The sequence below is a fragment of the Amblyomma maculatum genome, chromosome 2, assembly GCF_055883805.1.
Source record: "Amblyomma maculatum isolate TAMU_Amacu chromosome 2, ASM5588380v1, whole genome shotgun sequence".
In the NCBI taxonomy this organism is placed as follows: Eukaryota; Metazoa; Arthropoda; class Arachnida; order Ixodida; family Ixodidae; genus Amblyomma; species Amblyomma maculatum.
The window spans coordinates 3,322,954-3,343,692 of record NC_139345.1 but is presented as its reverse complement, the minus strand read 5'-3'; the positions used below and the strand labels follow the sequence as shown (position 1 = coordinate 3,343,692).

Genomic DNA, 20,739 nt, shown 5'->3' with positions numbered 1-20,739 from the left:
TCACGCCAACGACCGTGCGGTGCTACGGTAAACACAAATACGGGCACCGCAGAGCGAGTAAGGGAAGTAGAAACAACAAAGTACGACAAAACAGAAGAAAAGCGAGATCACCAAATTGCTGCGTCGCAGTGACGTGGTCGCTCCGCTGTGTAGCGTCGGTGGTCGTGTAAAACATGAGTGCTACCCGTCTCCACTCACCTGTCCTGGCCCATGCGGAGGCTTTGAAAACACGCCGGCAACAAAAGTAGGAAAGAGCAACAACAAACCTGGAAACAACGCCATCCCCTGTAGTTCGTTGATCGAATCTACGCTCTGGCTGGTGAGCGCGAAGCGTGCATTTATTGGCGCATTTTTTCTTTTTTTCCTAACTACCCTCTCCGTGCGATGTGCGCGGCCAACATGCCTGCTGGAACGGCGGCGCAATTACTCTTAACGCAGTGTTTGCACTTGGCACCGCGCGGCGCGTGCGTCGTGCGCTGCACACACGAGCTGACATCTTTCACGCTGCTGCACCGATCCATCACCACGTCCTGGTGAGGAGCTGTTGCTGCTGCTGCTGCTTCTACGGGATTGTAGTGAAGCACTCTCGCGGGCTGCTGACTACAGCATGCAGAGAGCGCGTGCGCGTCACGCAGGCCTGAATGCCTGAGAGCCTGAACAGAGCCGAAATGCTTGAGGCGCCATCTAGGTCACACACGACGTACCACAGACGCCGCCGACCCATGGCTCGCCCAACGTCGGCTTCTCCTCTATACTCGCTAGCTTCGCGTTTTGTGTGCGTCCCGGCTTGTTTGCCTTGATACGCGCGCGTGAGCAAGAATACGACTCTTGCTTCGTTTCCCTGCTTTATTTTATCTTTTTTTGTGATAATTTCATTTCTTGGTCTTGCTGCTGAGCAATGATAATCTGGCAGAATTTACCTTGCGAGAGTGACTGATCTACAGTTGCAGCTCTTCAAGCAATGAAGTCATGTTGGCCGTTTCGTGTGTTTACGGTACACCCGTGAGTGCCTGCAGTTTGTAGCACATGTGTAACTTTTTTTTTTAACCTGTTTTCGTCAATGAATAACGCATACGACAAATTACTTTTGAAAAAAAATTAATTGCATCACTACTTGATTTTGCAAAGCCTTCTAATACAGTTAAGTAAATTATCACTGCGTATAAATCGTAACAACGTAACAACTCTTTAAATGCAATGATATTGCTTTTCAGTTACATTTTGTTTTCACGAGCATAAAATACTGCTCTCTGGTCGCAAGCATTCCCGATTTCTGAATTTATCACACTGAGCAACAGAGTTTGAAAGTTTGCTTCTAAAATATTGCCTCTCTTATATAAACTGTTCTTGAACATGCTAATATATAGTCTGTATGCTGACGCAAATGGTAGTATTCCAGAGCGGTACATTCGGCCCGTTCTTTAACAGTATAGGCTAAAGCTATTTCGGACGGATCCTGTACACCTTTGTTTCCCCCCCCCCCCCCCCCCCCCCGCCCCTGGAGTGGAGTGGAATGACTCGATCCCTATGCTTTAATGCTATTGCCTGAGGTACGTCGTACGGACAGTTTCTACGACTTACCCATTGAAGTTTTTGTCCTGCTGCATCGATTTTCAATGTCCGACATATCTGACGTATCTCGCAAGGCTTGATCACACAGGGTCCGTAGCACGTGGATACGACAGTGTGTTTCTTGACACGACTGCGCAAGTGAGAGTCGCACGGTGTTAGATTTATCAACTGCTTTTTCCGTGTCTACCCATTGCCGGGAAATGGAAAACTGAGGTCTGAGCTTCTGAAGCAACAAACTGCGTGTCACAGTTTTTGCTGAGTAGTGCCGCGGTGAGTCAGTGAACGGCTACTGCGGTCGTCTGCTGGACCAATAAGGACGAGGGACCAAATCCCTGCCGCGGCGGCCGCTTTCCGGTCGAGGCGAAAAGCAAGGCGCCTGTGCAATGTTCGATGTCAGTACAAGAGAAAGAACCGTTAAAGAAGAGTGGTCGAAGTTTCCGGAGCCTCCACGGGACATCTCTCATAGCCTGAGTCGCTTTGGGAAATCACAGTTTGTGCTTCTACATGAAATGATTTTGCTTTGTGTAGCCACTGTTGCGCAAGTGGCTTTCATCTGATCTAGCTCTCTCACCTCTCTCACCCGATGCTCTTATATCAGTTGTCTTGTGTTTGAGGACGGCATTCGCAAAAAAAAAAAAAAAAAAAAAAAAAAAGAAGGGGGTGGGGGTGGGGACGTACTCGCACCTGATATATTTCTTAAGAGTTGCAGAACTGTTAGAGTTCTTACTGTGCCTTTCTTGTATTATATGCTTTTAAGAGCGTTATCATCTGGTTCTTTGTTCCGGTCTAGCCATTCTGTGACCACATCTAATTTTAAGGCGGAAGCCTTTAATGGCTCATACTCGCGGCCATGACCCTGTCCTTCCGGCCACGACCATGTCACACCTTGACTAGGACTCGTACCTCCATCCCTTGGACCCCCAGCCGATCGCTTCAACTAATTGCGCCAAGCCCGGGTTCATGAAACGCATATCATAATTCTCCTTAATTGCCCACCGTGAGGAAGATAGTTAAATAAATAAATCCTGTCTCCCCCGGAAATCGAACTTACATCCCTTGGATGCCCAGCCGAGCGCTTTAACTAACATCACCACGCCCGGTACTATTTTTTTCTTCCTCTTTATTGCATGGAAGTACTTCAAGCCCGATTCAACCAGGTCGCATCCCGCAACCTATCACACACTGTCACACCAGCATCAAGCTCTCACTTTGCCCACATATAAAAATTCCGGGAGAAGTAAAAGTACACCAGGCAGGAGGTCGATTCTACATATACTCCCCGCGTGCACAGCACACTGTTCTCTGAACAGAGCCTTCAATGAACGTAGAGATTCTGCGTGGCGATATATCATGCGGCTTTTCCACAGGCTAAACAGTCCTATGACCACAAAAAAGGCCACATGGAACCTCAGAAGCTTCCACTGTAGGCATAAATCGTATTGTATAGGGCGTAATGTCAATGTCTTTTTTTTGAGAGTCCATTGAAGAATGTCCCAAAAAAGCACTGCGTCACGGCAATACACAAAGTAATGATATATAGTTTTGGCTGCTGACACAGGCGACAATCCACTGACCATGGCACAAAAGTCTCTTTTGCACGAAGCCACATTTTAAAAAAGAAAAAAAAAGTATTTGTGGTGATTGCTTTACATCCATTGCACCTGCTTTAATACACTATTGTCTAGAAAGGAGAGATAAGGCTGCCAATGCATCGGTACAGGAAATAACGTCTCAATCAGAACTTCTGTCATCTGTCTTCTGGATAGTCTGTGTAGGCATTTCAAGGAAAATCGTACGGTGAGGAAATGCAATGTCTCGGCAACTTCTTAAGAAAACCCCACAAAGGACTCTCACTCCTATGACCAATGGGCGCGAACAAATTAGTCAAATGGGCACATAACTGTCTATTAAACACAACTAGGAGGAAGGGATGACTTGCTCTTTTAAAAAAGAAAAACCTTGAAACAAGCTGATGTACAAACAAGTGCTGAAGACCAGCTCCATAGCCCGCGGAGGGAGCAACAAACTGCCTCGACGCATGTAGGCTCCCGTTGAGAGAGAGAGAGAGAGAGAGAGAGAGAGAGAGAGAGAGAATAAGCTTTATTTATACAAGGTAATTACGCGGCTACCTCCCGCTAAGAGCACTACACAAATGTAGCAGAAATGCTATGCATGGACTATACTGTGTTTTTTGCACAATTTGACACCTGCAATACATAGATAAGCTTCGAAATGAAGAAGATATTGCAAACTTGCGCTCGTGCAAATAGAGACAGCTCCCTACCCGCCCAAGCCTGGGTTTGTCGCCTAACTGATGAGATCTGAGAATCCCAGTGAGGCCCACAATTGCGATACTGATGCAAGGGAACCACAAGATACTGTAAGTCTTCGGAGTCCCACCTGATGCCGGCAAAAAAAAAAAAAAAAAAAAAGAAAATTGTATCTCAGTAACCTAACCAGAACTCGTTTTATTTATCAAGGTTAAATGACGCACCCGAACTATCACAAAACGCTCAGTTGCGCACAAAACTTCGATCGTACTTTTTTTTTATCACAACAGAAAAGGGCAATGACATCAGCATATAAGCCCAAATCTTGATTTCACATTGCGATAGTGAGAAGCCACCAACTGCTTTATTCTTGAAAATACTACGACATAGGGATTCAAGATATAACGCGAATAACAAAGGCGATAGTGGACAGCCCTGTCGAACGCATAATTTAAGAGGAATAGGTTTGTTAAAGTTTTGATTAACAATCAGTCTTGCAGTGGTCGCTTTATAACATAGTTCGATGCCTTTAAGCAAGACACAACCAACGTTTGCATTCTCCAGTATAGCAAACAAAAAATCATGGCGCACCTTATCAGAAGCTTTTTTCACATCAATCTGAATGAGGGCCACTTGAATGACCTCATCACGCTGCCTCTATCACGGAACGTGCGATACGGATATGGTTTTGGATACTACGGCCTTTGATTCCACGCACACGGTGTGGCCCTAATAAATCTAATGCCACAAGCTGCATACGAGACGAAAGAATTTTTACAAATATCTTATAATCCACGTTGCATAAGGATATCGGACGATAACCTTCAACAGTTTTCAACCAACATGCGTCCGTGGTTTTCGGGATTAGTATGGTGTGACTAGTATAGAATGCGGGAGGTAAAAAGCCTTTGTCATAAGCTGCACTGAAAACTTCCAATAAGGCAGGTTATAAAGTAGGCATATACGTTTGAGAGAACTCACTACTTCAACCGGGCCAGGAGACTTCTGGCCATGTAGTGAACAAATGGCCGACTTTCCCTCATCTAAAGTAATATACTCATCAATGGTTCCCCGCTGCTCCTTTTCAAGACGAGGAAAATCTTCTAAATGACTGAAATCAGACCCACTGTTCATGTTACTACTACCACTGAAGAGCCACGCATAATAGTTAAAGAAGGCACCAAGGACAGCTGGCGTGTCAGTGTACGTATCACTACCACGATTAATTTCTGAAACCTCCTTGGTAAGAGCAGCTTGCTTTTCATCATTAAAAGCGTGGCGAGATGGTTTTTCATTAACGAACCTCTGTTTTCGCTACGTAAATCAAGGCATCCTCATATTTTTTCTGCATTAAACATTTGTAATTGCGCTTTAATATTGTTCACCTTATCAAGATACGACCCCGGAGAAATTATTTCCGTCTTACAAAGTTCGTTCAAGTTGCTCTTCAATTCACGAATTTGAAGGCGCTGCAAGAATGTGATTTGCGATGATATTTCAGTTGCAAGACTCTTAACCTCGTGCTTAAGGAGATCCCACTTTTGAAAGACTGAGAGATCGGCACGTGCCCGCGTTTCATTGAAGCACGCAGCTACGGCGTGCTGAAAATCGATTCTCATTGTTACATACACAATTGAAATCTCCCAGCAGCGAAATTTCCCGATCCGTATGCTCTAACGTTGATGGTATCGATATCAAAAGCTGTGATACCCGCCATTTTTCCTGTGTACATTATTCAACTCCATCCGCCGAATGAGGAGAGTCGCCCGCAAATTTGCGGCCTTTTGGGCTGTAATTATCCCTTTTTTAGAAGCCAACCTTTCTCTGCCCTCCGCCTCTGATACCTGGCTTGGATCTTCGTTGACACCAAGCTCCTCATCTGCGGGTCGCTTCAAATGTGCGCTGTTGTCCATAGAGACCTCTGAGCTTGCTGAGGTTTCCGCCCATGAGGTCTGGATAAATACGTCACTCGCAGCTCGAAAGTCGGTCGGCAACTCTTTGCAGACGTCGGTGGTTGACTGCAGACGCGGCGCACTACACACTAGCGATACACCACCGATGGAGCAGCATCCGCTGGCTCATCGGTAGCTCCCAGTGACAGATCTCGAGATGCTTCTGCGGCAGAATGCGGCTTTTAAACCAGCTAAAGGTCAGATGCACCATGCTCAAGCTGGCCAAAGTTCGGAGGCTTGGGATCGGGAGATTCCCTTGATATGTCCTGTAAATTATTAATGACCACTGTTTCATGTGAAACCGGCGTGTTGAGCTCTTCAGAAGCGTCCACAACATTCGAAATGTCTATGTTGTGCTGTGACATATACATCCTCTTCTTTGGACCAGGAGCTCTGATGTAACCTATCGGCATACACAGGCATCAACTGTGTGACCAAATCGACGTCACTGGATGCATCGAGGCGTACGGCACTGCCACCGGACGTGTCAAACACTGCAGCACCAAAGATACAGTGGAGGCCTGCCGCGGAATGATTACCAAAGCCTGAATCCCAAACGTACACTCAGGGTGTGAGGAATGCTGGATGATGAAACACCATCTTTCAGCGTGATAGACTTCCCGATTTGCTGTCTCTAGGTGCTCCATCCCTGGGCAGCGCCTCTTTTCATGCTCTCCGGACTGAACAGTGCCATACACTCTAAAGATTTCACAATGCGGCGACGTTCCATGTGACGAGGGAGCAAAGGCAGCTTCAACTTAACATTTCTTGTTTACGGATCAAATATCATGCATTTCAGCCCTTTTACGCGTAGCTACGCCAAATCTACGAGTTTCTGTTTTGAAATGCTATTTTCACAAGTCACCACTCAAACATGGCTCATTTGATATTGTCCAATAGAGACGATGTCCCAAAGGCCCGTGACAAGGGCAAGGGCATCCCTGAAGTCAGTCGCTCGTTACGGACAGCTATTTAAGTCACCATGCAAAAATACAGTGTTGAGCACTACATTACCGGACGTCAGACAAGGGGGCCCATTCTTGTAGGTGTCCACGATGTCCTCAGACCAACGGCCGATGCGCTCTTTTCAGCAGAGCATATTAAAACGTGGCCGTTCTGGGATCGTGAAACGCGCTTCGTAATTCTCCTTGTAGACAAGGAGAATTATGAAGTGCGTTTCAAGAATCATGCTCACGATAGACCGTGAGGATGATGGTAGCGATGACAATGGCGGTTAACCAGTGATAATGACAATGCTGATATTAGCAATGATAATGACGGTGTATTGAGCTGATAATGATAATGAGAGCAAACGTGATGCGCCCTGTGCACCAGCAACGCTTAGGCTTTCGAATTTCTGCAGTGTAGATTTCGCAGTGCTTTCGAAAATTTTCTTTTCAACCAGCATCGCTCTCTCCCCTTATCGTGGGAATGAAGGATGTTAGCATGAACGAGCTCTTCTCAGCTACGCTTACCAGCTTACCAAGCAGAATGCAGGCATAGTACTTTAGAAATGACCTTAGCAATGGGCCTACGGTGCCCGCCGTACCTTCAAAGCGAATCGAATGTTGAATGGGTACGTCGGGCTTATTTTTAGACACTTCGTTAACACCCTTGCTTCCTTTCGTCTCTCTAACTGCGTTGTCTACTTTCTTACCGGCCCGCGTCGCATTTTGTCCACGTTTGTAGCAACAAACCTACTGCTTCCCCTCGATGGGAAGGGTCGCTGAGAAGTTAGCTTTTTCTCACACCACACAGGTCTGGTGGATGAGCTGCTTGCTGGTATAAAAAAAAAAAAAGTTTTTAGCTAATGAAATGCCCAGTAACTGCACGAATTTTCAGCCTGGCACATCAACCACACCTTGTCCAAAGGTCGAAAGGAAGGAGCCGAAGACGGCGTTGCGAGCAATAAATCATGGGCGTGGTGGTATACATATGTCAGATGACATGGTCCGGGCACATTGGCTCGCCGGGTTGTATGACGCCACGAGTTCATATGACATGACCGAGTTGACAGGACCTCGGTTGACAGGACCTGAGCTGAGTTGACAGGACCTGTCAACTCAGCTTTCCTTTGAGACGAGAGGCTTAGGCGGGGTTCGTATAATTCGGGACCCTTGGACACACAAGGCCACGCTGAACCGCTCGCACAGCTTGGCTAAGATGCTCTTTACATTTCATGTCGGGTCGTGTTTCACATCAAGTAGTAGCTTAAGACTGTATGCTAATGAGTATGTGTGACAAATGTGCGGCACAAACTAGGGGAGAAGTAATTATGTGAGTGACAAAGCGTACGTAGGCGAACGAGGTTCCGCAATGGGAGCCAAAGGGGGGGCCATTAACGCTGTCTCGTCATGGCCGTAAAGGCGAGGAAAATGAAGTTCTCTTGTATCCATAGAATACCAGCTGCTAATAACAAAAACACCAGTATCAATGAAAACAAAGATTTTAAATTGTACAAAAAAGAGCTCAAGCAAAAATACAGCCCATTCTCGAAAGTACAAGTCACGTGACCTTCAAGGGATACTGGAGGCTGTCTAATGTGTATTATGCTTACATGTCTGAACTGTTAAGGAAGTTTTGTTTCAAAACTTCATGCGCTCTTTTACCACGCAAATGAGACGAAAAAAAAAAAAGGAACCTAAATGCTGGAAAGCACAGAAAAAGAAACGAAATTTGACCCATGCTTCACGGCGCCACAGGTGGCCGTTTTCGGTGTGTTTCGGATTCGGCTCTTCGCATGACTGCGCTTTGCCTGCCCATGCGGTTTAGTTTTTGAAGGGCATAGGTCAAAAAGCGCGGAACATCAGAGAAAGTTCGAGTACTCCTAGGATGAAGTTCATGCCTCAGTAAGTGTTTCCCTATAGCATATAGTCTGGAAAAAAATTGATACAAATTGGGTATATCGGTTTATTGTGCAAGATAAACCTGCATGAAACCCGATGGAGCTGTCATACAGACTGGGCATGTTCTACTTACCGGCCATGGTTGCATGGAGAGGAAAGGATCACTGAAAAAACAAAACAAAATGTATATGAAATGACACGAGTACTTAATGAAAAAAAAAAAAAAAAAAGGTGCCGTAGCCATTGCCATGGAAAGCCGGGCCATCATTACGTATCTCGCGATACGTAGTGATGGCCCAGGGGTGGTCACGTGAAGGGAGTGATGAGGGATCCCGGGAGGGTAATGCTCGGGCTGCGGTGTGTATACCCTCGTTTCTCCCTATCTCTTGATGACCTGGTACTGATATTAGTTCTTTATCAGAGGCCTGGTGTCTGCCTTGGGAGTAATCCCCTTAAGGTTGATTGATTGATTGATTGATTGATTGATTGATTGATTGATTGATTGATTGATTGATTTGTGGGGTTTAACGTCCCAAAGCGACTCAGGCTATGGGAGACGCCATAGTGGAGGACTCCGGAAATTTCGACCTCCTGAGGTTTTTTAACGCGCACTGACAACGTACAGCACACGGGCGCCTTGCTTTCCGCCTCCATCAAAAAGCGGCCGCCGAGGCTGGGATTCGATCCCGCATCCTAGGGAAGAGTACCGCCACCCCGACGGGGCTAGGCCACTTAAGGTGTAAACACCCAAGGAAGAATTGACCGAATGGCAGCTCAGTTGGTTGACATGAATAAATACAACAGCGAAGTGAAGGAATAAATTGTCCCAAACAGGCCTTGCATGTGTTGCCGATTTCTTTTCTGCCACAATGCGTGGTTTAGGTGGTTGCTAATGTTTAGATATACCCGTACGTAGCAGTATTTACTCGTCATTCTTGACGGTGGCTCGGTGATGTCAGCGGCCGCATCCGTAGCTTCGCTCGCTGCTGACATTGTCGTCTCGTCGACGCTCGGAAATTCTTATCCTGCTAGTCGAGCCGCCTCAGCTTTGTAAAGCATCGCGCGCTGTGTGCGGACTGAGGTCGCTGAATTGCAGGCCGGAATTCACTGTGGGAGCTTTGCTGTCGAGCTTGGGAGCGGGATCTATGGCTGGTGCAAACAAAGCGATGGCTCTGGCCAGCGGTAGCTTTAATTTCGGCTGCTGCTAGATAGCACCGCTCGCTGTGAGCCATCAGTCATGGAGCCGGCATCAAGTCATGGATTGCGTCATTAGAGATTTAGCTTACCGTGATCCGCGATCCGCCACCGCGACCCTCGCGCGTGGGCGGGGCGCACAAGCTGATTGGTCCCCACGCGGCAGGTCTATGTGCCGACATCAAGTATGTGGCGCCATCTATCGGCGTCAAGGGGATCTGGGCATGCGCAGTCGAACGCGCTGTGGCGGATCACCATAGCGGATCGCGGATCACGGTAAGCTAAATCTCTCTATTTACACATCTACGTAGATGGTGAAAACAGTGGGAATTGCAGCGGCTGAAAAAAATTATTTCAACTTCGGGTGGAAATATCTGCGCAATAAATGTGTATTTTGCGGCCGGACAATGCAATGCCCCATCTAGGGCTAGGCATGCTTCGTGATCAAATAGTACATAAATAATAAATAACAAGTCAAGAAGTAAACTTGACTTGTACCGAATGCAGAAAAACTTCAGCCGATGCAGGAAGAAGCAATCAGATTCATTCTTACTCGGTGCGACCGCAAGTTTTCCCCTTCAAAACATTACAAAGTGTAATCATTGAAATCGCCCGAGAATTGACGAAACAGTGACCGCCTTACCACGCTTCATTCAATAGTTGTTCTGCACGTGTGACCCGCCGTACCAATCCTATGGACATTATACCATTCAGGTCTTTCCTTAATTGCCACAAATTTTATTTTTTCCCGAACACAGTTCAGGTGTGGAATGAACTAGCATGATGGTTTCTTGCGACAGCTACCACCTGAGCAGTTTGTTAAACAAGTGCGAATTCACGCATTGTGATTTTCATTTCTTATGCAACACACTCTTGTAATGTCTCAAGCCTGAGAAAGCAGTAGCTGTAAATAAAACTCGAAATAAATAAATTTTAATTATAGAAAAAAACGTACAGAATCCACGTGGAACAGCACGCGCCACCCAGCGCAACGTTTTCTTTATGGAAGCGAACTAATAATAAAAACTACCTATTTTCAATATCACAGCTGTTATTTCGATCGTATACCTTTCGAATATTCCAGTAAATTAACAAGTATACGAACGGCGTGCAGTGACTAATTTACGACCTCAAGGTCCTATAGCTTCCTTCCCTGTCATTCTCTCTATACATCGCTCGCTGTTTGTCAGACATATTTGAGTAACCGCGATTTTGCATTCGATTTGGCTCGCTTAATTTGCTTGGAGTATGCTGTCTTTAGTGTTGTACGTACAATGTTAGAGTAAATGCTGGTTTTGAATCTGTTGAAATGTATGAGCGCTATCCCTACCGAAAAAAACCCTATGAGTCACAATAACCTCATACAGATTTCTCATATTAGACTCATACAAATCTTATATATTCTCGTATATTTTTCATACGCTGAATGATATTTGTATGAGATTATATGAGATTTATACGTGTTTAGTATAAGAAATCTGTATGAGGTTGTTGTGACACAGGGTTTTGTCGCTAGGGGTGTGTACCACTGTCGACTTCTTACGGTTTATACACTCAGCAGTTTGGGCCAGCTTCACGAATAAAGTATATACACCATCCACTTGAGTTCGCCTCGAACATGAGTATAAATGGGAGGCGTTAGCAGCTGCTGACTGGAGACGTTGAGGCGGTTGAGGGCGCTACATCAGGCCACAGATGAGTCTGAGTTTATTTAGTTACCAGGACGTTTTGCGCAGCGTGGAGCGTAACTAACATTATTAATAGGGTTCCTACTATCTGTGCTGTGTAAATACTTGCGCTCAAATGCACAAACTCTTATCGACATGATTCTGCTTTTCTGTTCCGCAGCCCCGGTCTTTAATAGATGGTTGGGTGCGCGGTCTTCAAATCTTTCAAGTGCGTGGTCGGATGACACCACGCCCACTGCCTTTCTTTTCCTACGATTGTCCTCTGTACTGACTAATAGCAAAATAATGAGAAGCTCATTGGATACCAAGACACGCTTTTATAAAGGCAGCCGTATGCACACTGATTCAAGTTGCACTGGAGCGATCGGCATGAACAAAATTATTTTTGAACAAAAACCTAGTCTGACATTGCCCCAATGTCACACAGCAATGTGACTAAGGTCATCCTGGAGAAGGCACACTAAGAGCAATAAAATTAAAAATAGAACTTTGACCAATACTTGAACTTGCCGCATTCGATTTAGAGTTATTTCTAGTAGCCTGATTATTATCAAAAAGAAAAAAAAAGGAAAGCGAAATCAACGACCAGCTGACACCAGGAATGTATGAATGCCAAAGCCACATTAGCGTAGTCGAAACAAGATTACACGACATCTGTGGGATCCGTACAACTGCAATGCCATATCGCTAAACTTTTCTGAAAGCTCTTCATCCCAGGTAGGAAGCCCTAATCCAAGAGGTTCGTGCAAAACGGCGATTAAAAATGCTCCGCCTTGCGAGTTTCTCCCTATCTTCGTGAACGAGAATTACTTTTATCGAAAATTGAACTGAATTCCCAACTTTTTGAGAACACCGCGAGTGTAGCGCGTCGACTTTCACTCAGTGAGCTCTCAGGCGTGGGACGGAAAACAAAGCTTGACTTCATCTTTTTATACTCAAGAATCCGTCGCTCACTATAAGATGCTTAGAAATGGCGAAGCTGGTCAGACGGTGCCCCAGACGCTTCCGACGTCAAGGCTCAAGAAAGAAGGGGATAACCAGCAGCACTGTTCTTCCGTTATCGCCTTTTGCACCTGCTGCGTTGAAAGAGCAAATAGCGGCCTCTTTATTCGCGTTGTTAAACACATCACAGCGGACGGGCGAAACAAAGAAAAGCAGGAAGATATGAAAACCACTTGGCGGTTCAACGCCGTAGAGCTCGGCGACTGTCTGTGCAGTGGGTAGTCACGCTGCGTTATCATGATCGTCAAGGAAACGAATAAAAGCTTCTTTGAAAACACACCAAAAATGACATCACAAAATAGCCAAAGAATCGCGAAAGGCGGGCGACGTCTGCAGACGCGCGACGGGGAAAAAAAAAAAAAAAAAAAAAAAGAGAAGGGGGCATGTAGGGTATTGCAGTCCAGTAATGTCTCTCTCAGTGCACCACCGCTGTATGGCTTCCTAGTTATTTAGCAAATTGCGTCTGCCATTTTCCGGTCTCCAAGCAGAAAAGAAGCTCTCTAGATATGAGAAAGCATCTCAGATTCTCGGCACGCTGAAAGAACCTTTGGACTATAAGCCACAACGCAAACTGACCGAAAATGTGCGTCGTCGCGTTGTGTACTATTATAGCATCAAAGAAGTGTATGCATACGTGGGCGGCGAGAATTCTTGAGACTGTCTGCCTACTTCCAGTCGCGATGAACCGGCTTGCCGTGGCTCTCGTGCTGCATCCTGGAAACCCATTCGCAGTGTAAACGGACTTGCTCCCAAAAGGACACGCACGTATTTTTGTTGGCGCCAGGCACGAACAGAAGGAAGCAGGGGCAGGATGACTAGTGGCTCTATTCTTCCCTTAATACCTTTTCCCAAATGCAGTTCAATGAATCACCAAACGAAAGTTGTTGACATGCAACACGTGCTCTCTGGTGAAAGTTCACTGTTCATTCAAAAAAAAAAAAAAAAAAAAAAAAAAAAAAAAAAAAAAAAAAACGACCGGCCAAACAGCACAGACCTGTTTTCGCGCTAAAGATATCAATTGATCTTGATATATTTAGTGGGAAAGCATATCTGCGCTGTTTCTACTCCTGTTGCTACATTTAATTAGCACAGAGGTAGAAAATGCCCTCTATTGAATTGTTTAAATTTGTCTGATTCATATAGCTTCGAAAAACGAGAAAAAAGAAAATGTACCCCTAGGCATTAAGCATGCTACCTTAACGAGAACGCGCGTGGACTCGATTTAGTTCTTTATTCATGTTCGTAGCGAAACTGCTGAACACACAGAGCCATCACGACACACCTTTTTGACGATTTCTTTCCTTCCATTATACAACCGGAAATAATCCTGAAAAAAAAAAAATCCAAATGGGGCTCGCATAATCCAGTAAAAGAACGGAATAAAAGCTCAACAAACATCCAGTCTTATGCGCCCGGATGATGCCCTCGCAACATACACTACGAAACCATTGGTCTTTCCCGGAAGGACTTCGTTTCGGGAAGACATTCATTAAACAAAATGTGGTGGCGTCGCCTTTCCCTTCACTACAAGTTTTTTTTGTGTGTGTTGTGTTGTGTGTGTGTGTGTGTGTGTGTGCGCGCACGTGCGCGCGCGTGTGTGTGTGTATGTGCGTGCGTGTGTGTGTGTGTGTGTGTGTGTGTGTGTGGCTTGGCAGATAGTGAACGGGGATAGCAGAGCATTCTCGGTATATAAGGCGAAGACACGGGCGGCCTAGGAAAGCAGTGAGAGCCACTGTTGTCCGCGCGCCACCGATTCTGCTGGCATAATCGCGCGACTTCCTGCGGCTGATCACCCGTATCGTTTGTCACACAACATTGGACGGCGATGACAGCCAATCACAGGCGACCGTCGGCAATCGCCAAACGAGCTATCGATCTACAGCCGCCCGGACAAGGAAGGCACCGTCAGGCTTTTTTTCCCTCAGAAACTTTTCCCCTCATTCTCTCTTCGCTCTCCGGATTGAAAGGACGAGGCCTCGTGTAACACAGGAGTCCCGACTCCCACGATACGACGGCCAATCTTCATCCGCCCATCGCCTTATCGACCGTCCCAGCGGCGCCTATCCTCTGCACGATCTGTCTTATGTTCGTCAGTTGTTCTGTCACCCTAGAGATGGCGCGAGTATAGCTGGCGACGAACAGTAGTGATTAAATCGCAGAAAAAAAAAAAAAAAAAAAAAGAAGTTCGCGCGGTTCATGCAGGTGTTTATTACGGAGGTCATGAAGAACTCCTCCCCGTCGCTCAGTCATATATTTTTTCTTCTTTGCCTTGTTTTCCTTTTTTTTCTTGTCAGGAGAAAAGTTGACTTCCGGCCGCTTCCTATGGCAGGGAATGCAATGGATTGTCTTTTCTTTTAGAGGAAGTGCTTTGGAGGGGGGGTCCGAAAAATATTTTTTCAGGTTTCGGTCCCGCTGCGAATCTAGAATTTCAAGACATATGCAAATGGAGAGCATGCGGCTCTGAAAAGACGTCCATGCTGTCGCTAACATAGTCGTCTAGGAAGATATGTAAAGTAAGCTTTGTGATAGCTTCGAATGGGCAACTTGCGGAACTCTGTAAGTCAGTTTCTCTGCAAGGCTTGCTTTCCAATCTAAAAGTCTCGTTACCAGATGACACTCGCAGTCTTCGCTTATTAATAATATAAAAAAAAAAAAGCAGGCACCTTTTCAGGACGCATTCACTATTACGAGTCGCGAACGTTGTGGCAGGGAGGAAACACAACAAATAGGCAGAAGCCATGTGACGTTCGAGGAGCAAGGCGCTGGACTCTCCCTACACCATTAAACCTCTCTTTCACTTATAAAGAGGCGGAGTGAAACGTTGGACTCTTCCGACCCCTTTCCTGAGTCATCTCGAAATTGACTGGAGACATTCCTTAGTTTACTTAGAAAAGAGCATTTCTCTCTCCTCGTTTGTGTTTTTTTTTCTTTTTCGAATAATTCGAGAGTGGCGTCTTAGAACGAGACCTTTCTGTTGAAAAACACGCCTTGCCGAGAAGTTGACTTAAAGAGCTACGTAAGTTGTCAGACAACTTACGGAGCTCTTTAAGTCAACTCTCATTGTGAGAATTATAAAACACGACCTAGTGCACAAAGCTCTGGAAGCTTGCTGCAAAAATGAGATGAATATTGTGATGGAGGCAAACATGACGGGCAAAAGATTAAGCTGAGTAAGAAGGCTGTTGAGAGAGTTTCGAGAATGCCGCCCGTTTGTGTATTAAATAATCTCTTCATGTCCCGACACAACTAGTAACAGTGCTGGATCTGGTACCGGCCTAGAATCTCAACTATATATGCGTCAGCGCCACTCTCTTATAATTAGCGTCTGTCTGGTCAGGTGATTGCATGGCAGCCGTCACAGCCAGCCTCAGTCTGGAGATAACCGTGCGGGTGAATCTTTCCCGCGCGGGATTTGAACGGGACACGTGACCATGGGCGCCGCCGCGGCCGGGTCGAACGCTCGCGCCGGGTTGGCGGCGGGCCGCCAGCGCGGGGGCGGGGGAGCGCTCTGTCCTCCCGAGGCTCCGTCCTCGCTCTCCTCTTCGCAAAACTCCCGTCCCGTGGCGGAGCGCTCCTCTGTTCGCCGCCAGCACGTCCCAGTGTCAGGTGGTTCGCGCGCCCGCCGCCGCCACCGAAAAACTCTCTCCGAGCTCGCGCGCTCGGCGCCGCCAGTCTGTGCGCTTACCTTGCATCTGCGGGAACCCGTGCCGAAGCTGCTTTACCATTCATCGCACCGTCCCGTAGCTGCGCGTATCTTCATCACTGGGCTGTAAAGGCAGCGAGCACCGGTCGAGCTGCGGTGAAGGTGTGTCTGTCGGCTAGTGAGTGAGTGTATTGGTGCTCCGTCCGAAGACCGACTGTGGCAGGAGGGACGCTGCGATGTAGCGGTGTCCTGGAAAAGAAGGGGGACCCGCTGGACCACCGTCGACGTGCGTGAGAGCCCGAGGATGGTGATGCCAACGTCGTCGTCAGGCCGCCACCGGACATCGGCGGCGGCGCTTTGGTGGGCAGCGATTGCGGTGAGCGATGCCCTCCCTCGTCTCTACAGCCCAAACGTAGCCAACAACTTTCCTGTAGTTTCCCGATTGCTGCCGGTTCATAAAGGCTCCGTGCAGGGGTCGAAAGGTCGCAAGGGGCCGATTGCAAAACCAGAGCCCGTAGCTGCAGCTCGTTTCATCCAACAGCATCGATTGGGTGGGCCATTTCTTGCGCTCTTAAAGCGCATGCTGAGGTTCACGAAAGATGATGCATACTTGTATACGAAGCCGATGGTGACTGCACCATCATTTCCTGCATCTTCTTCCATGCTCCCGCTCTTCTCTGCTTGTTCTCTGAGCTCCGTGTCCCGACACTTCTCCTTCCCTCCGCAGCGTCCCGTAGACGGATGAAGAGAGCTCCAAACTGCGGCTTTGCATGCAAACAGGCCCCTGGTCCTCTCGGCGGAGTGCGTAAATGCTTCCCAGCATCGATTGATCGCGTCTCGTCGCCGACGTGTTCTGGCGGCTATTGCTGCTGCCTCTGCTGCAGCCGCACTGCCGCGCCTTTCACTTCTCCAAGTAGCAGCAGGACTGTCTTCTGCGCCCTCTCCGTCTTCTTCTGGTCCCCCCTTTCCTCGATCGTTCGCAGGCCGGCGTCTTCGCGTCGGAAGGCGCGAGAGAAGCGACGCCGGCCGAGTTGTGAAAAGGTCCCGCGCCGGGATTTTCATGACGGGGCCCCCGTGGCATCTTTATGGAAACTGCCGGCTCCTTCCTCGGCCGCTGCTCTGCTCCATCCACCGGGCATCGCCGCCTAGGATGCGGCATTGTTGTTCTGCTAGAGAAAAAAACCGCGGCAAAGTCGGCGCGTTTTTGCCTTATATTAGTCGCGAGCCAAGCTCCCTCTCGTCGGCCCCCATCCTTTATTTATCACAGTTGTGATGTTTTCTCGTTCCTGAGCTCTTTAAAGGAGACGAGGTTGAGAATCGTTTCTGGATTTTATTCTTTGAATCTTCTGCTCGGTGGAGCGCCGGAATTCCTCCGACTCTACCGAAGCCAGTGATAACGTATGTGAGTAAACGGACCTCCGCCGACAGGACAGGCTAAGAAAGAAATGTCTGCATGATGAACGGAGTTGGCGGCGGCAGGAAAAAAAAAAAAAAAAAAAAGGAAGGTACAAGCGTACATGGTAGCTCAGTGCTGTCACTGCCCCTTTCAAATGTTTTCGGTTGTCAGTCGTTGGAAGCTTGCTGAGTATATTGTGTCGTCAGAGCGAAAATGACCAGTCGGTATATATATATATATATATATATATATATATATATATATATATAAAAGTGAAAAATTGCTTCATACTGTTTCCAAGTTTATTTGTAGTCGACGTTTCGGCAGGAGCCCTGCCTTTCTCAAGACGTTTCGGCAGGGCTCCTGCCGAAACGTCGACTACAAATAAACTTGGAAACAGTATGAAGCAATTTTTCACTTTTATGTAACCTCTAGCAACCAAGTACGTCTATTTACTTATCCTATATATATATATATCGGCGTGTTGTTTTTTCTTCCACTTTGTATCTCCTTATAATTATTACATGACCAATTCTGGTCAATATCAACTAGAAAAAGTATAAAAAAAAGATATCCCTTACATTTACCTTGTTTTACTGGAAAAGCACTACGACTTGACGTGTAGATGAGATGAAAAAAAAAAAAACGAACAAGAATTAAGTACGCAAACAGCGATATGAAGAGGCAATGGCTCACAGTGCACTTGACAAATGCGACTTGAGTATACCCAGACCAGGATAAAAGTAACACATACAGCTTCAGATTGTGACAACACCAACGTTCGGATCCACTACATGGAAGATGCCGGGAAGTGTATTACAAAGTAAGGAAGCAGGCTCACCGTACAGAGAGGCAATTTCTCATAGTACACTTGACAAATGTGACTGGAGTATAGCGAGACCAGAAAGTTTGATAAATATTTTGCGAAGCGTAGCCACATAAAAGTAGCAGGTAAAGCTTCAGACTGTGGCAATACCAACAGTCGGATCCACTACATGGGCGATGACACAACCAATCAAACGGAGGTTGGAGGAAACGATCCACGGCGTAGCCGCAGCATGATTAGATAAACTGCGCTCTTCATTTTGAACAGAACACGTTTGTGTTTAATCAAGCGATGTCTCACGTCTGATTACCTGACAACCTCCTTATTTCTAAAAACTTTCAACAACAAAAAGGAGAGCGAATATTGCTAAAAAAATAAAACTCCCGCTACTTTATTACGCCATTAGAGAGCATGCCCGAATTCGCAATACAGTGCACACCTATTTTCGGTCTGTACTTGCATTACACAGCGATTTTAGAAGCAACGCTCTTCTTTGTTCGTTCCTGCCGGCGAAAAATCGACGAACGCTCGCGCAGCGGATTCTCATTTTCTCAGTGAAACAATGCATACGCGAAAAAACAAATACCGCGCAGTTGATTTTCAATGTGCACTGTGATGTAGTGCCAAGTGTACTGTGTCTTGTGCGACCAGTAGCGTAGAAACACAGAGAGAAAGGTTACTCTATTTCCTCATTTGGTTATCTATGCAAGATGCGTCAGGAGCATGCTGCGCGCTATCGTGCAATGGCGGGAAGTTTGAAATAGAGGAAACGGCATGTTTTGTCTTATAATAAATAAAAGCGACTGTTATACCTTTGAAAGTGTCTCCGGGGTAGATGAGTAGAGGGGCGTCAGTGCGTAGCATGATAGTTTAGGAGTCTGTGTCGCTGGTGACCATGAACGTAAGTGGCGCTGTCAATGCATAGTCATTTGGATGTGCATGAAAACACGACGTGATGATCACACTGAAGACTAAAATGCATTTCTTGCTTTCAAATTGAGTAGACCAAAAGTAACCTAATTGGTTTCACCGATAAACCTCCCAGACGAGGTCAACAACCTTGCAGTTTACAACCTTGCAAGCAGACTTACAATATAGGCATTTAATGAGGAAAAGAAAACGAGTCAAATGGTAATCATGGCGGGAAGAGCAACCCAAAGCAAAGAACTCAAGGGCTACTAAGCGCGCCAAAAATCACATTGACAAGAACAACCTACAGAGCACATGACACCGCGGCAGCACCACTCGCTTTCCGTTTGACGGGCAGCGGGAATCTCGGCCGACTCTTCAAAGTTCAAGCAGAAAGTAAAAGGTGAAGCCTGGGGGAGGGTGGCTGGGGTGCAGCAGCGTGGAATAGAACGTCATGTCTGAGCCTGTAAGCGGTGAAGAAAAAAAAAAAATACCCTCTTCTTCTTTATCCCATCCAACCCCACCTTCTCCATCCACACACGCACACACCGTGTCCTCACGTTTGTTTCTGCTTTGCGCTGCGATCCGTAGCTGTTTTTGTTCCCACACAGCGTGACTAGAGTGCTCGGGCGGACGAAGCGCTTTTACAAACACTTCGGTGTCGGAACAATTCGACGGAGAAAGAGCGGCACACTGCAAGTAGCAGGGCGAGGAAAAAGAAAAGGAGGAGAACTGACAGAAGGTGTGAAGAATGATAACCGTCGGAACAAGCGTTCTCTTCCGAGCCGCTTGGAAAAGGTGTTTCCTCAGCTTCAGGAGACGGGCCAGCAAGGGGCGAAAAGAGCCTGAACTTGAAGAGGGGCGGCCTGGTCTTGTGGGAGGAGGGAAAGCCGCGATGGGGCTTCGCGGAGGGTGGACACGATAGGCGACGCCGGAGGTGGTATGTGGCAGACGCGGTACACGTTTCGCTGAGAAAAATGTTCGCAGAGGCATATGCCTCGCTACCGTTGCGGAGAGCTTGGAGGCCCAAGAGAGAGAGAGAGAGAGGGTGGGGGGGGGGGGGGGGGGTACAAGGGCTGGTGAACGGTTGTGGGGAGAAGAAGCAGGTTGATGGTGTTGGGAGTGGGAGGAGCGGGCAGACATAAAAGAGCGGCTTTCTCGGAAGGTATGCTTCGTAGCCCTTCCTTGGTGGTGTTCTCGTTCAAGGTGTGTGTCTGTATGTGAGGGGGGGGGGGGGGGGGTCTTGGCTTAGCGGACATGCACGAAGTACGATTAATGCGTACGGCGCCGTCATAGCGGTATATGGCTCTGGGGAGTTACCTGCGCGTGGCGGAGAAAAGAAACACAGACTGCGGCGCGTGCAGGTGCCCCCCCCCCCCCCCCCCCCCCTCCTTCCATGCAGATCTAAAGGCCTTTCGTTCTGTAGTGAGGCGGCGACCAC

The 20,739-nt window shown here is 47.2% G+C and overlaps 1 protein-coding gene across 1 annotated transcript in view; it reads left to right on the top strand.

The window, feature by feature from the left end:
• Nucleotides 1–16,089: 16,089 nt before the first annotated feature.
• Nucleotides 16,090–20,739, top strand: part of LOC146197846 (protein madd-4-like) — a 261,142-nt gene continuing 256,492 nt past the window's right edge. Inside the window, exon 1 of the mRNA XM_084593100.1 lies at nucleotides 16,090–16,543. Coding sequence (XP_084449226.1) covers nucleotides 16,472–16,543 — 72 coding nt within the window. The 5' untranslated portion in view covers nucleotides 16,090–16,471. The remainder of the gene's footprint in view (nucleotides 16,544–20,739) is intronic.